Source organism: Pseudorasbora parva, chromosome 22 (genome assembly GCF_024679245.1).
Source record: "Pseudorasbora parva isolate DD20220531a chromosome 22, ASM2467924v1, whole genome shotgun sequence".
Taxonomy (NCBI): domain Eukaryota; kingdom Metazoa; phylum Chordata; class Actinopteri; order Cypriniformes; family Gobionidae; genus Pseudorasbora; species Pseudorasbora parva.
In genome coordinates, this window is record NC_090193.1 from 34,200,044 (window position 1) to 34,214,780 (window position 14,737).

The 14,737-nt window shown below is 37.7% G+C and overlaps 1 protein-coding gene across 13 annotated transcripts in view; it reads right to left on the minus strand.

Annotated features, from left to right (window-relative positions):
- The window catches only part of cacna1da (calcium channel, voltage-dependent, L type, alpha 1D subunit, a), a 118,159-nt gene that overhangs the window by 24,777 nt on the left and 78,645 nt on the right, over window positions 1-14,737 (minus strand). For all 13 annotated transcript variants that reach the window (XM_067430801.1, XM_067430794.1, XM_067430793.1 and 10 more), the window contains 7 exons: window positions 14,556-14,663; window positions 14,173-14,225; window positions 13,817-13,963; window positions 11,883-12,084; window positions 11,469-11,627; window positions 9,944-10,054; window positions 7,544-7,627 (listed from right to left, as the gene is read on the minus strand). In XM_067430801.1, the coding sequence (XP_067286902.1) occupies window positions 7,544-7,627; window positions 9,944-10,054; window positions 11,469-11,627; window positions 11,883-12,084; window positions 13,817-13,963; window positions 14,173-14,225; window positions 14,556-14,663 (864 nt within the window). The remainder of the gene's footprint in view (window positions 1-7,543; window positions 7,628-9,943; window positions 10,055-11,468; window positions 11,628-11,882; window positions 12,085-13,816; window positions 13,964-14,172; window positions 14,226-14,555; window positions 14,664-14,737) is intronic.

Genomic DNA, 14,737 nt, shown 5'->3' on the forward strand with positions numbered 1-14,737 from the left:
TGAGAGAACGAGCAGAAAGGAAAACAAAGGAATGAAGCGAGGAATGAAGGAATGAAGTTCGGAGAAAGAGTGTAAGAAGGAAGGAGGTGAGCAGTAAGCAGTGATGGAGGTCATGCAGCCTGTCTGACGTCTACACACCTGCTCTACTCAAGAGCTCACTGAAGGAAGACAGAACAGAGAGACAGACAGTCACTCAGCAGACAGACACACTACAGATATCACTGCATTAACACTGGCAGATGTGTGTGTGTGTGTGTGTGTGTGTGTGAGAGAGAGAGAGTGTGTGTGTGTGTGTGTGTGAGTGTGTGTGTGTGTGTGTGTGTGTGTGTGTGTGAGAGAGAGAGAGAGGAGCTCTGCTCGAAAAATACATTCAGAATGACCGCTTCATTCAGTAGTCACTCATTAGCAGATATATTACACATATTTTATTATTAGTGGAGGTTGATTAGTAGAGCATGACGTTTTGTGATAAACTTCATACAAATAATGCGATGTTTTATTATGAGATCGGATTAATCATCAATTTCCACAAACCAACAATAGAGTAACCGTTTTTTTTTAATTTTTAAATATACATTAAATTTGGATAAAAATGTCTCATAACTGGTTGGTTTTGTTTTATGTAGATGTCAGATTTGGGTTGGGTACGTAATTTATTTTTTATTTATATAATATATTTATATAATGTATAATAAGATGTAATAATTCTTATGTTAATTTAATAATAATAATAGATGTTTATTAAACAAAAAATACATATTAAACATATTTTATACATATTATAATACATATTTAAATATTAAATAAATTGATTCATAGTTTAAGGCTTTAAAAATGTTACTGAGGAAAAAACGTGATCCTGTGAGCTCTATTGATATGATTCTGCCTGACGGACATCTCTGTGTAATAGACTGATGCTGTATTATTAGTCTGCTAGTGATTGGACGCTCATTTGAATCGCTCGTCCGTTATTTAAATCAGCTCTGAGCTCCAGGGCCATTCTGTCTGGAGGTGAACGAGAGGTACTGAAAGAGAGGAAGTGCAAACTTCAAACGGACTACACCGCCTGGGCACTGACCGGAGGAGAATGGAGCGGGTGCCCGAGCGCCATCTGCAGAAAACCAAGCGGATGTTAGCAGGACATATCCCAGCATGCAACAGGGGATGGGCAAACCAGTCACTCCAACCACCGCAAGATTGGGTGAAAGTCACACATGCCCCCGAGTGGGGATGGATGAGTATAGATATAGAGTGAGCATGACAGATCAGACAGCAAGACCTCCAATGATCTGTACCTGCCGTCTTTGATCTAATGCTTTATATCTATAATTGCAGAAATTCAGCAAGCCCGGAAGCCACTAAAAACAATGAGTGATAAAATGAGTTTCACAAGGCTTTGAAATGACATACTAATTTGATAAACAGATGAAGTGTTCACCCAAAATGAACGATTCTACTATTATTTAAATCCCTCTCATGTTGTTTCAAACCTGATTGATTTTTTTTGAAAAATTGCAAGTACTTTTTTTAAAGATGACTGTCAAGCTGCAAAATGACACCACATGGCCTTCTCCAAGTCTTCTCACTCATACCTTTGTATAAATAAGTGATTTTTTAACTGGTTAGTCACTGAAAATCTTAAAGGGGGGGGGGGGTGAAACACTCAGTTTCAGTCAATCTCATGTCAATCTTGAGTACCTATAGAGTAGTATTGCATCCTTCATATCTCCGAAAAGCCTTTAGTTTTATTATATTTGTAAAAGAAATATGGGCTGTACCGAGTCTTTCCGGAAAAAACCGAGCGCCTGGAGGCGTATCGTGTGGGCGGAGCTAAAGAATGACATATGCACAAAGCGGTGACGTCCTCAAGCGTGGAGAAACCCATCTCAGCTATCTCAGCTAATAGATATGATCCAGAATCTAATTCGGAGGCTGAAATAGAAACAGCAACAGCAGGACGTCCGTCTCTGTGGTAAGTACTGTATTTAGAGGCCTGTCAACATGACATGATTCGGTTTATGGACTATTGTATGCGACCAAACCTTAGTAGCAAGCAAAGCGGTTTTGCACGTCAGAGTAGTGTAACGTTATAAGTTACATAGAACAGCAATGAAGTCCGTTAGTGCATTTGAATGACGAAGCACGCGATCGTGTCGTTTACTGATGTTTACATACGCGACGATAAGCACAGCACAGACATTTGAAGCAGTTTTACTTACCGGCTGCTTCCAGGACCGAACCTTTATCGCTGGGACGGCTCCGTCAAAAACACACTTCTTGGAGTGTGGAGATCCACTTTGCGATGCGACTGAAGCATTTCTGCGTTCAAATCGGTTCAAATGCAGCGCTGCCTTCCCGGAATGCTGTGCTGAAGTGTTGCAGTCGCCTTAATGTCAAAGTGGAGGAAAAAAGTGGAGCGTGGCGCGGACTATAACCGACATTAGTGTTCACGGACGACTGGATCTGCAGCTGAGAGACTGTTTACAGCGTGCATTTCCTCTCTCGCGCTAGTGACGCGCGCGCGCACCCTACCGGGAGAAGAGCCCGTACGGCCCATACAAGGACCTTCCGCTCTTTTAACGTCAAATAGACCCATACTCGAAAAAAACTCTCCGAAACTTGTGAGAAACCGGAAGGAGTATTTTTGACACAGAAATACTCCATCAAACGTCCAACATTAGTTTTTGAAACTTTGACTATGTTTAGGATGAGAATCCAAGTCTTTAACAGTGTAAAAAGCTCAGTATGCATGAAACAGCATTTCACCCCCCCTTTAAATCCCTGGTGTGTTAATTAGAGAAGTGGCAAACTGATTCACCTCTGAATCTCAATGATTCATTCACAAATTAAATTGATCAGTTCTTAAGCTCAAATCACTGACTCAAAGATCCAGATCCAGTATGTTTCCAGGGGCTTACAGCATGAAGCCGGTTTAGCTGGCTAGCCAGATATGGTTTAAGCTTAGTTTGTGCCAATCCTGGGTTTTAGGTTAAAGTGGCTTGGCTTTTAGCAGTGTTCATCTCCATAGTAACTTAAGCTCCACGGCTAACCTAGCCTGACGTGGTCATACTCAATTCTAGTCAGAATATGAGTCTGAAACCGCTCCATTGGGCTGTGATTATGGGGCGTGTTTCAACCGAACCAGGAAAGACCTCAATTAGATAGACCTACAACCAATCAGAGCAACGCATATCGTTAGTTGCCAAATGTCAACAGAGCTCAACTGCACTGTGTTGCCAAGTCCGTGTTTTTTCCGCGGGTTGTTTTCCATGTCCGCGGGTTATTGAAACGACCTCAATTATGTGATATATAGACCCAGGAATGTAAATTTTATCAGGTAGCCTTGCCAAAATAACACATTTTACCCCCCAAATGCCATTTTTTTCACTACTTATGTCACAGCTAAACTCAGGATCAAAGCCAAAGAGTCGACAGAGAAAGCTGAGGGTCAGCATCATGGGACCAACAAAGCCTGAATGGATTGGTTTGGTTTTGTCAACTCAAAACTAATCCTGTACAATCCTGTACATGGTACAGGCCCTGAGCTGTTGTATGATGTCAAGAAGACTATGAAAATAATCGTAATGCTTGTTCACACCAAGAATAATAACTATAAAGATAACTAGTGATAACTATATTAGCGTCAACACCAATGAACAATATCGTTCTTGTCATCTGCCACTTTAAATGCTTAAGCTTTTTAAGCAGGATGGATTCTGATTAGCTATCAATATTTTTATCAATCATCAGCTGGAAAAAAATCTGAAAGTGATTCCAGTGATATTGTTTCTCAGTGCTGTTATCGTTAGAATTATGGTGTGGATTCTGCTATTATTTTATATTTAGAACCATATCTTTATCATTAATGTTACAGTTATCCTTTGTGTGAACGGGCCACTTTTATGATATTCATGAGTTTTTCATTCATCTTCTGCTACGGCAATTGCATGGAAAAAGAGGGAGCAGCTCATTATTGAAGAAAAAAAAGGTTGTACAGGTTTGGAATGAAATGAGGGCGAGTTAACGAAGTTGATTTTCATTTTTGGGTGAACCATCTCTTCTAAAGCAGATCTAGTCAGACAGGCTGATAGAAGACCTTGTGAAACCTCTTGATAGTTTTATCACCACTGAAACTCACACACACAGCAGAAAACTAAGATATAGAGGAAAACAGAAAAAAAAAGAGAAACATACAAAGACAAGACAGGCAATCTCTTATTCTCTCTCACACACAAACATCCACAAGCTCTCATAAACACATTCACATTCATACTATACACAACGTACAGAGACTTGATGCACAACACATCCAATGAAAATGGCCACAATACAAACACCTATAGGGGCACATACAATACACATATATACATTTATATATGGACGCTGGGACATGAGAAACTCCAGAGAAATAGCACTGTAGCTCAGACAGCAGAATGACAGCAGTGTGTGAGGAGACCTAAATAGCTACATATGTGTCTGTGTGTGTGTTCTCTACATTGCACGTCTCAAACTGAACAGTGATTGTGAGATACAGGATATGAAGTAGCACCACCAAAGAGATCACACACTGAAACTCCACCATTGCTCTTAAAGGAGTACCATCACTTTCCAGCACCACCCTCTTCATGTCCAGCACTTAAAATCAACAATATTTCAAGTATTCATATAACAACTAGGTAAAATTAAATTAAATATATTATTTTAAATAAAATACAAAAACAAAATAATGGATGGAAACACATAAACTTAATCAGGGCCTTAAATGAACACTCGCCAAGCACCAAATGTAAACAAAAACTGCCGTTATCGAGTACATGAAACTGTCACTTGCCAGTTGGCCGGAACATTTTTCTAACAATGCATGAATGTGAACAAATGTGGACGCTCATGACAGTTGACGGGCCAGTTCTGCATCGTCACAAAAATTTAAAACCTTGACATTTTTGGAGAAGACTCAAAAGGGAGCTCATTGTTACTTGCGCGCTTTGTGAAAAGTTTTGAGTGCGCAAACATCCGAAGTGCTCGCCAAAAACTCGGACAATGGGCGAATACAAAACAGTTCTTTTTTCACATCTTTCACTTGAGTGGACAAGTTCACACAAAATTAAAATAGCAAGTATTAGTAAACATAGTTGGTTATGTCTTAAGTGAACGTGTATCAGTATCAGTATATTAGATCAGTGCATTTGCTCTTAAAGTGACAGCAGCCTAATATTTCTGCTGCTGTATTGTTAATGTTAAAAACATGTATGGCCGTTACATTTTCTGAAGTCACCAGTCACTGTACTTAATCTTGCAAATAACGGGAACAAACTAATACAGTTCAAGTATTAACATTAATAAAATGAAAACTGACAATACAAAAATAAAAGCCAATTCAAAATATGAATAAACACTACAAAAGTATAAAAATACTATAACAACACTGATAATATAATGTCAATATAAAATGTTTTAGTAATATAAAACTCTTTTACTAACATTTATATAAGCAGATGGTGCTGACTTTGTTTGATGCTGAACATTTTAAGTGTGATGCCAAAAAGTGGTGGTCTGTTCCTTTAGCAAGTCATCTACCTTCCTGCCCACAAAATCTAATCATTAATGCTGATTTTGCTTGTAATCAGTAAAGCCAAGGCGGTGAGAGCTTTACTTCATTACACAAAATCAGCAAGGCACAAATACATTCTTTTTTTCTGAAATGATATTGATGACAACTCTTAAACCAGAAACACATTGCACAATTTTTGCCTAGGACATTTTTTTTTTGTCCTCATAGCACTTCAAGGAATAAAGTCATTATGAAGCAGAACACAAGCAAACAGGAGATTACATCTTGCCATACTTGCCTCTACAAGTTTCTATGGAGACAGAATGGAAGAACAAGCGTTAGACAAACCAACCGATGGATTTCTGCAGTTCTTGCTGCATTTACACACATTTGGATGCGAGACAGCGGATTTATGGTTCACACAAATGCAGAACAAAGAGCTAAGTAAGAGATTTCAGTAGTTTTCTCAACAGCAGAGTCCCCAAGGTTCACATGTTTTCACATGAAGCATAGGAAATAGAAGGAGTGATTGTTAATCTTACTAAGGTTAGCTAAATGACCTCATTTCACATCACAAATAACACAAGACAACAGATAGTGAAACCTCGCAAAAAAACATCAGTGCCATTATAAACAGATATAATCTAAATCTATTATAAATATATTAATCATAAACCATTGTGTTTAATCATAAACTATTGTGTGTGTGTGTGTGTGTGTATATATATATATATATATATATATATATATATATATATATATATATATATATATATATATATATATATATATATATATATATATATATATACAGTATGTAGTCAAAATATATAATAATTTGAATTATATTTTAATAATGTAATAATATAATAATAATAAATAACATTTTATTTTAAATTGTAATATTTCACATGTACATTTAAACACTCAGATCATGCATAACATTATGACCACCTTCCAAAACAGCCCTGACCCGTTGAGGCATGGACTCGTGAAGGTGTGCTATGGTCTCGCACCAATATGTTAGCAGCAGATCCTTTAAGTCCTGTAAGTTGTGAGGTGGAGACTTCATCCTGGTGCCATGTGCTCCCCAAGTAAGCACACAAGCAACCGGCCAATCATGTGATGCAAAGGAAAACAGGATTCAACAGAGCAGGTCACATTCTTTCATTGCTCCATGGTCCAGTTCTGATGCTCACATGTCCACTGTTGGCTCATTCGGCCGTGGACAGGGGTCAGCATGGGCACCCTGACTGGGTATGCAGCCCCATTCGCAACAAACTGCGATGCACTGTGTATTCTGACACCTTTCTATCAGAACCAGCATTAACTTCTTGAGCAATCTGAGCTACAGTAGCTCCTCTGTTTGATCGGACCACACGGGCCAGCCTTCGCTCCCCACGTGCATCAATGAGCCTTGGTCACCCATGATCCTGTCGCCGGTTCTCCGCTGTTTCTTCCTTGGAGCACTTTTGACAGATGCAGACCACTGCAGACCGGGAACACCCCACAAGAGCTGCAGTTTTGGAGATGCTCTGACCCAGTCATCACAATTTGGCCCTTGTCAAACTCAATAAAATCCTTATACTTGCCTGTATTTCCTGCTTCTTACACATCAACTTTGAGGACAAAATGTTCACTTGCAGCCTAATATATCTCACCCACTAACAGGTGCCATGATGAAGAGATAATCAGTGATCATAATGTTATGCCTGATCGGTGTGTGTGTATGTATATATATATAATTTATACACATATAAATTTCAAATAAAATAAATGTAATTTAAAAAATAAATCTTTTTGTATATATTTTTCATTTTATTTTGTACAATGAACAATTTTGAAACCCAACTTGGTCCCACTTGATCTCCAAATCTGGGTTTTAAAGCACATATTAAAGATATTCTTGTGGATATAATCCGTGTTGGGCACTAGACATGCTTATCTTGCAAGGCTTCTACACTTGAAAAGGCGACAAACGGTTGTACTTACGTTGACTTCAGTGATAGCAATATCTACGACGCTACCGACAACAATTAAGGCGTCAAACGTGTTCCATGCGTCAGTGAAATAATGCTGTTAATAAAAGACACACCACACACAAGGAAAGAGGGGGAAAGAAAGAAATGAATGGAGCAGAATGAGGGAGGAAAAAGAAGGTGCGGAGGACACAGAAAGAAATACAGATGTTAGATCTCAGCAGTAAAAGAAACAAGTTGTCAGTAGCTCACCCTGAGCTGAAATCTGAGCCTGTCTGAAGTAAGGGGCTGAGTGGATATACAGTAAGAGGGCACACCACACAGGGCCTAGAACTGTGCTGTACTTACATCGATCTCACTGAGCACTATGTCTACAATGCTGCCCATCACAACCATAGCGTCAAAGACGTTCCAGGCGTCCCCAAAATACCCCTGAGTGATGCGAAGGGGTGGACGGCCAGGGAATATACATATGTGTGATTAGCAGTTAGTTGTAGTACATATCCGATTATGCAGAAATTTTTAATTTAACAAAACTTATTATTTAAAGTACCAAATCTACATCCAAGCCACATACACATATTCGGGACTAAACATAAGATTTATGTGACTGAATTGCATATAAAATGTTCCATCCAATAGGGTTACACAGTTTTACAGTGCACCTATTATGATATGTTCCTAGTTTTGTCTCCAACAATAGGTTTACATAAATCCAAGGTCAAAGGTTTCATTTTCTCATAATATCCACTGCAGCGTCAACTCTTCTCTCCCAGTGTCTGAAGCGGTTCGATAAGGGATTCGGTCTCTCTAAACCCCTCCTTTCTGAGAGCTTACTCAGCTCTGATTGGTCAGATGGCCCAGTGACTGTTGTGACTGGTCTACCACTAACAGTGCATGTCGAAACCAAATGCTAATTACCATGTTTGAATTTCAGCCCGGATCTTCTTCAGCACTTGATTCACAGTGATATGAATAGAGGGCATTGTTTTTTACCATATCAATTGGAGCCCAAGTCATTTGGAAGTACACATCGTTAACGAAATCTATAACGAAAATGTTGGTAGACAACCTCTTTTTAATGACTAAGACGAGACAATGATGAGATGTCACCAGTGTCATTAAACAATAACTGTGACTATAGATATATATATATATATATATTGTCTGAAAAAAAATATTACAGATCGCTTCAAGCTTTCATGCTTGTGGTTGCCAGATATCAAGATTTTAAATGCCTGGTGTTTTACTTAACCATGTGCACACACTCCACACTGCAGAAGAAGAGCTGATGATCTGAAAACACCGGCAAAGATGTAAGCTTAAAGTTAGTGATCTCCATTTGAGATATTCTGCTCAAATGAAAGTGTCATTCAGCCAGTTTGTTCTCCTTAACACGTTTAGCGCTGTTAGCAGCACTTTGATCTTTAAAACTTTGCAGACATTTTACATAAACAAACAGTGTGATATTACACACTGCTTGGAAGGTAAAATTCAAAAAAGCGTAATAGGGGCACTTAAACTAATAAAATTAATGTAATAAAAATTTGTCAGTCACAAATAAATGAAAAAGAAACAGGTAAGATGTCTGCTTCCAAAAAATCTTTGTTTATTAAGTTTATTTTTTAACTATTTTGCATCTGATTATATTCAAATAATTTAGAATCACCATAAATCTGTTCATTGTGAAAACAATGAAATGTGTTCAATTAAAAAGCATGAGCATGCAAAAATACGGCTAGCTGTGGATCAGGCAATTTTAAATAAATTAAAATGTAAAGTGGAAATTGGATTTAATGATGATAAATATATAAACCTGGTTGTGCATTCAGTTTATTAGTACTATTACAGAAATCTTACATTTATGTATAACTGACAAGTATGCATTTATTATTTGTAAAAAAGTAAACTGTTAAATTCAAGTGGATGGAAATGTATGATGCAATTCAGATACATCAATCTTAAATTTAGGCCTAAATACATTTTTGAGCATATCACTATAAAATAGGAATTATAACCAAGGAAAATAACCAAGGAAAAAATAGGAAAAAAGTTTGCTATATTATTTTATAGTAAAGGAAGAAATTTGCTGTTGTCAGATGATGGATTGAATCTGATGTGTCAAAGAGACACTAGTCACGCCACACAGAAAAGCTGAAAACGTCAGCACTGCACATCACGCTGAGATGCTTACTAGCATTCTGTCCTTCTTCGCAACACAAAGCTGCGTGTGTAGAAGTGGGCAGTGGGGCAGAGGGAAGTTAACATTACAAACCTTGTGTAACCAATAGAGTGGAAGAGAATGACATATTGAGGGGCAAAGTGTGTTCATACTGCACTGTTCTGAATGTCCAAATGGAAAAATTGTGTGATAATGTGTAATGGTGTGTATCTACGTGTTTAAATTACTCACCCGGGGTTTGAAAGCGATCAGTTTGAGCACCATCTCCACAGTGAAGACGGCAGTGAAGACCATATTCAGGATGTCCATAACATAATTGAACAGATCGGACTGACCGTAGTGCTGGGGACAGAAATGTATGATATTAACCACTATTGAAGGAAATTTCCGTCTTTCTCTGTTTTCCCTGTTATAAGTGCTATAAGGAGGTGCTATGACACATCTTGTGAATGAGTACAATATTTCTAGATCAAAACACAGGCGAAGAAGAAGCAGAAACCATACAGCACTATTCTATTTCTTAAGGGGCGGCAGTGGCTCAGTGGTTCATGTAGGTTGTCTACAAACCAGAAGGTTGGTGGTTCAATCCCCGGTTCCACCTGACAAAGTGTCGAAGTGTCCATGAGCAAGACACCTAACCCCAGCTGCTCCCGACGAGCTGATGGCGCCTTACATGGCTGACATAGCCGTCGGTGTATGAATGGGTGAATGTGAGGCAAAAATGTAAAGCGCTTTGGATAAAAGCGCTATATAAATGCAGTCCATTTAGAAACCAGCAATATTATTCTATATTTTTACTTGTTTTTATTCATTTTTGTTATTTCCCCATGTAGCACTTTGAGATTCTTCAGAATGAAAAGTGCGTTATAAATAAAATCTATTATTATTATTATTATTATTATTATTATTATTATATCATATGTAAGCAGAAGCATATGTAAAATAGCGTGATCATCAACATTAAACAGCATATAAATAAAAACTGCTTAATGTTATAGAATGAAATGTCGACCCAGGGCGAGCTATAAGACTGTGAAGCTTTGGGGGTGATGATGGGACTCGATCTACTCCATCTGTGTTTTGATCATCGTTCTGAATATGATCCAGACGTAGTCGTTGATTGATTGATAAAAAGGAATACATGAAGCAAGTTATTATTATTATTATTGTAAAAGCAGAGGGCTGGTTTTCTCTTTTGACAAATAGCAAATTCAGATATTTATACAACAAAGTATTCTGGGGGCCTTTTGGTGATGGCTGGCAACTTTTTCAAAAACCCTAGCAGGGAAATTTAAATTGCAGAAAATATTTAGTCCATTTAATTGGATAAACATTTGTATACACCAGTCAAACCAGTGTCATTATTGGTAACCAAAACTGAAATACATTTTAGTATAACACAAGACAAAAACTGAAAATATACAAATTAAACGCCATTTTAAAATATTTATAAACAGTACATACTAATAGTAATATCACTAATAGTATCTAAATTATGGTTGACCTGTGTGTGTGTGTGCCTATATATATATATATATATATATAGCATATACTGTACAGACATGCACTAAAAGCTACAAACCAATTTTTTAATTTATTGGGGACTATAAAGGATTAATATGAAATATACAGGTAAACAATATGCATTAATACATAGTTATATCTCATCATAAAATTACAAAATGAGCAAACGAGGCAGTTTAAATATTTAAACACAAACTAATTATAAGAATATTATAAGAATAAATGAAGTTACCTGCACGGCAAGACAGATGGTGTTGAGTAAGATCAGGACAAACATGATGTACTCGAAGCCGGTGGAGTTCACCACATACCAGAACTTATACTGATACGGGTTCTTTGGGATATACCTCCTGAGAGGACGTGCTTTTAATGCATACTCCACACACTGACGCTGAGGAGGACACACATCAAATTATGCTTTTCTTTGTGTCATTTAATGTTCATGAATATACAAGGCTTTCAATTTCATTTTAAATTTAAAACTGAGAGGATGTCAAGTCATACGCATATTCATGCAATTCTGCCTTTGATTTAAAAAGTGGATCCTTAAAAGGTGGCATTGAGATATGTAGTCTAGATCAATGCAGTTCACAGGACTTTGGGACAAAGTCCATGTTCCACACAATCCTAATGCGTCTTCTCTTACCTGGTTCTTGTCCAGCTCACAGTTCTTGTACTCTTTCTCTCCCTGTTCCTGAAAGGTCACGATGACGAAACCCACGAAGATGTTCATCATGAAGAAGGCGATGATGATGATGTAGATGATGAAGAAAATGGAAATCTCCACACGGTAGTTGTAGATCGGACCCATGTTCTCCCTGTTGGAGTCTATGGCCTTATACAGCAACCTAAGGAAAGACAACATGAAGTAAACTAAGAATGAAGAGCCAAGGAAAAACTACTTTAACACCCAGAGTTACGGAACAGCTATATTGTGTCATTCTGTCCGTGTGTGTGTGTGAGTGTGTGTTAAACTAACAGAACATTTCAAGCAGTGTGGTGTTGTAATTACAGGAACAGCGTGGTACTGTTGGCATCGAGCTCACAGTGGCACTTACCAACAGCGCCAATACAAACACAAAAATCACAATAACACACTCGTTCATTTCCCCCCGTGGTTTTGAACAAGGAAACTCGATTTTCTGAATAAGAACTCACAAAACAAGAACCAATATTTGTCATTCCGCATAAACAATTACATTGAGCCACTTTAATAGGCTTATTAAAATAACAGGCTTCTGATAACTGCTTGGGATATTTGCTCCCTTAAAATAGATGCATACAGAGTAATACGTGTAACATATAAAATGGTTTTAATGTGATTTTAAGGCGGGCGTACACGGTGCGATTTTTGCTGTCGTACGAACTCGCAGACGATTTTTTTTTCTCGGGAGAAATCGCGTGGACATCGTGGATGCTCGTATGGTCGCGGCTCGCACCGTGTGAGAGGAAATACGAGACGAGCCGAGCACGTTAAGAGCACCTCCCGACCTTACGATCATTTTTAAACATGTTTAAAAAGTTCGGGGAGTCGGCCCGATTTTTACCAGCATATGACTGTCCCCTATTGCCAAATCATGCACAAGCACGTCACATAGGCTCAATCTATGACTATTATTGGCTCAGTGGCTGCCACATACTGCGTTCACACACACACACACACACACTTTCTTTCTCTCTCTCACGTGCACTCTTCTCTCTCCCTCTGGTTGTTTCCGTTAAAATGAATGGCTGTTCTCTGCTTTTCAACAAATCATTTTCACACCTTTTTTCTTTATTTTTTGTATCTGAAGCTATAGTAGCAACATTGAAAGCTCCGGTGTCTGTGTTACATGAAAACTCGTGTGATCGCGGCCGGCTCGCGGTGCAAACAGTCGTGCCGTGTACCAGCTGATTTGATGCGATGATCAAATTAAATGACTCGTAGCGTCTGCAATATCTCACGACCTTCCGAGTGTCCGAATTCGCACAGTGTACGCCTGCCTTTAAAGTTGCATAAAAAATCAAATTAAGGTGCCATTCATAAATCTGATCTATAGTAAGTGCTTTTAAGGTGTAATATTTTTTTTATAAGAACGACATTCCATATCGGACGTATAATAAAGGTAGCCTGGATGCCAGCCGAACTTAGCCCGGGCCACAACATTTTAAGTCGAGCAATTCGGTCTGGCATCGCTCCATAGAGGAGTAATTATCCCCGAACAGAAACTGTTCGGACCAATGAAATCATCAGGACGGGCTTAATAAAGGTGCACAAATCTATAAAAAGATGCTATTATTAATAGGTGATCAATAAAAAAAAGTGGATAAAATAAAATACACACTGATATTCCAATTTTTTAATTAGTCTAAGGTGCATAAAAAAATAAAATAAAATAAGAAGTGGCATTCCATATATGATCTATTATAGGTGCATAATTCTATAAAAAGATGCTATAATTATGTAAGGAAATAAAAATTATATAAAAAAATTGGCTTCTCTATATCTGCTCTATACTAAGGTGTACAAGATAAAATAACATAAATATAATAAGGTGCTATCTGCATCCAAGTTATAACAGTGTACTGTTGAATGCTTACGCTGGCCAGCCTTCAAATGTGGACACTGTGAAGAGAGCCATCATGGCCATGAGCACGTTGTCGAAGTTGAATTCGCTGTTGTGCCAATGACGCTTCTGAATGAATGGCTGGTTCACGTCTCCTTCCTTATACATTATATATGTTCCCCTGAGAGAGAGAAATGGTTATTTTACCTTCTCTAACAGCCACTTCCTTCCATATAAGTCTGGTTATCACAACAACTTGCATTAAATGTAAACATTTACAATACATTTATAAAAGTAGTATTTAAGTATTTCATAGTTATTTCAGAAGTACATGATGTAAAGTGTGGCTAATTAACTTCAGTGATGATTAAAAAGTATAATTAGACTCACTTGCACTCCTCTGGGCTGGACTTGGCTTCATCATTACAGCGGTAAAACTTCCCCTGAAGAAAAAGTTAAAAAACAAAAAACAAACAAAGATTAGGATCTGGAAAAACTGTATTTACACAATATATTAAACAAGAAAGCTTTTTGCAACATTAATAATAATATATCAGTATATTAGCATGATTTCTGAAGGATCATGTGAAAATTTGCATCACAGGAATAAATGACATTTTAAAATACATTTAAAAAAAAGAAAACATTTTAATTTTTAATGATATTTCCCAACATTACTGTTTTTACTGTATTTTTGATCAAACAAATGCAGGCTTGCGCATTAGAGACTTTCAAAAACAGTAAAACCCAAGACCATTTATGAAATATTTTACCTTAAAAAGCTGTACACCTATGCAGGCGAACATAAACTGTAGCAGTGTGGTGACAATCATGATGTTTCCAATAGTCCTGATGGCCACAAACACACACTGGACCACATGCTGCAGAAGGTAAAAATTAAGTCAGAGGTTGTCAGACAGGTGGAACATATACAATTGCTTAAACGAATGGACAG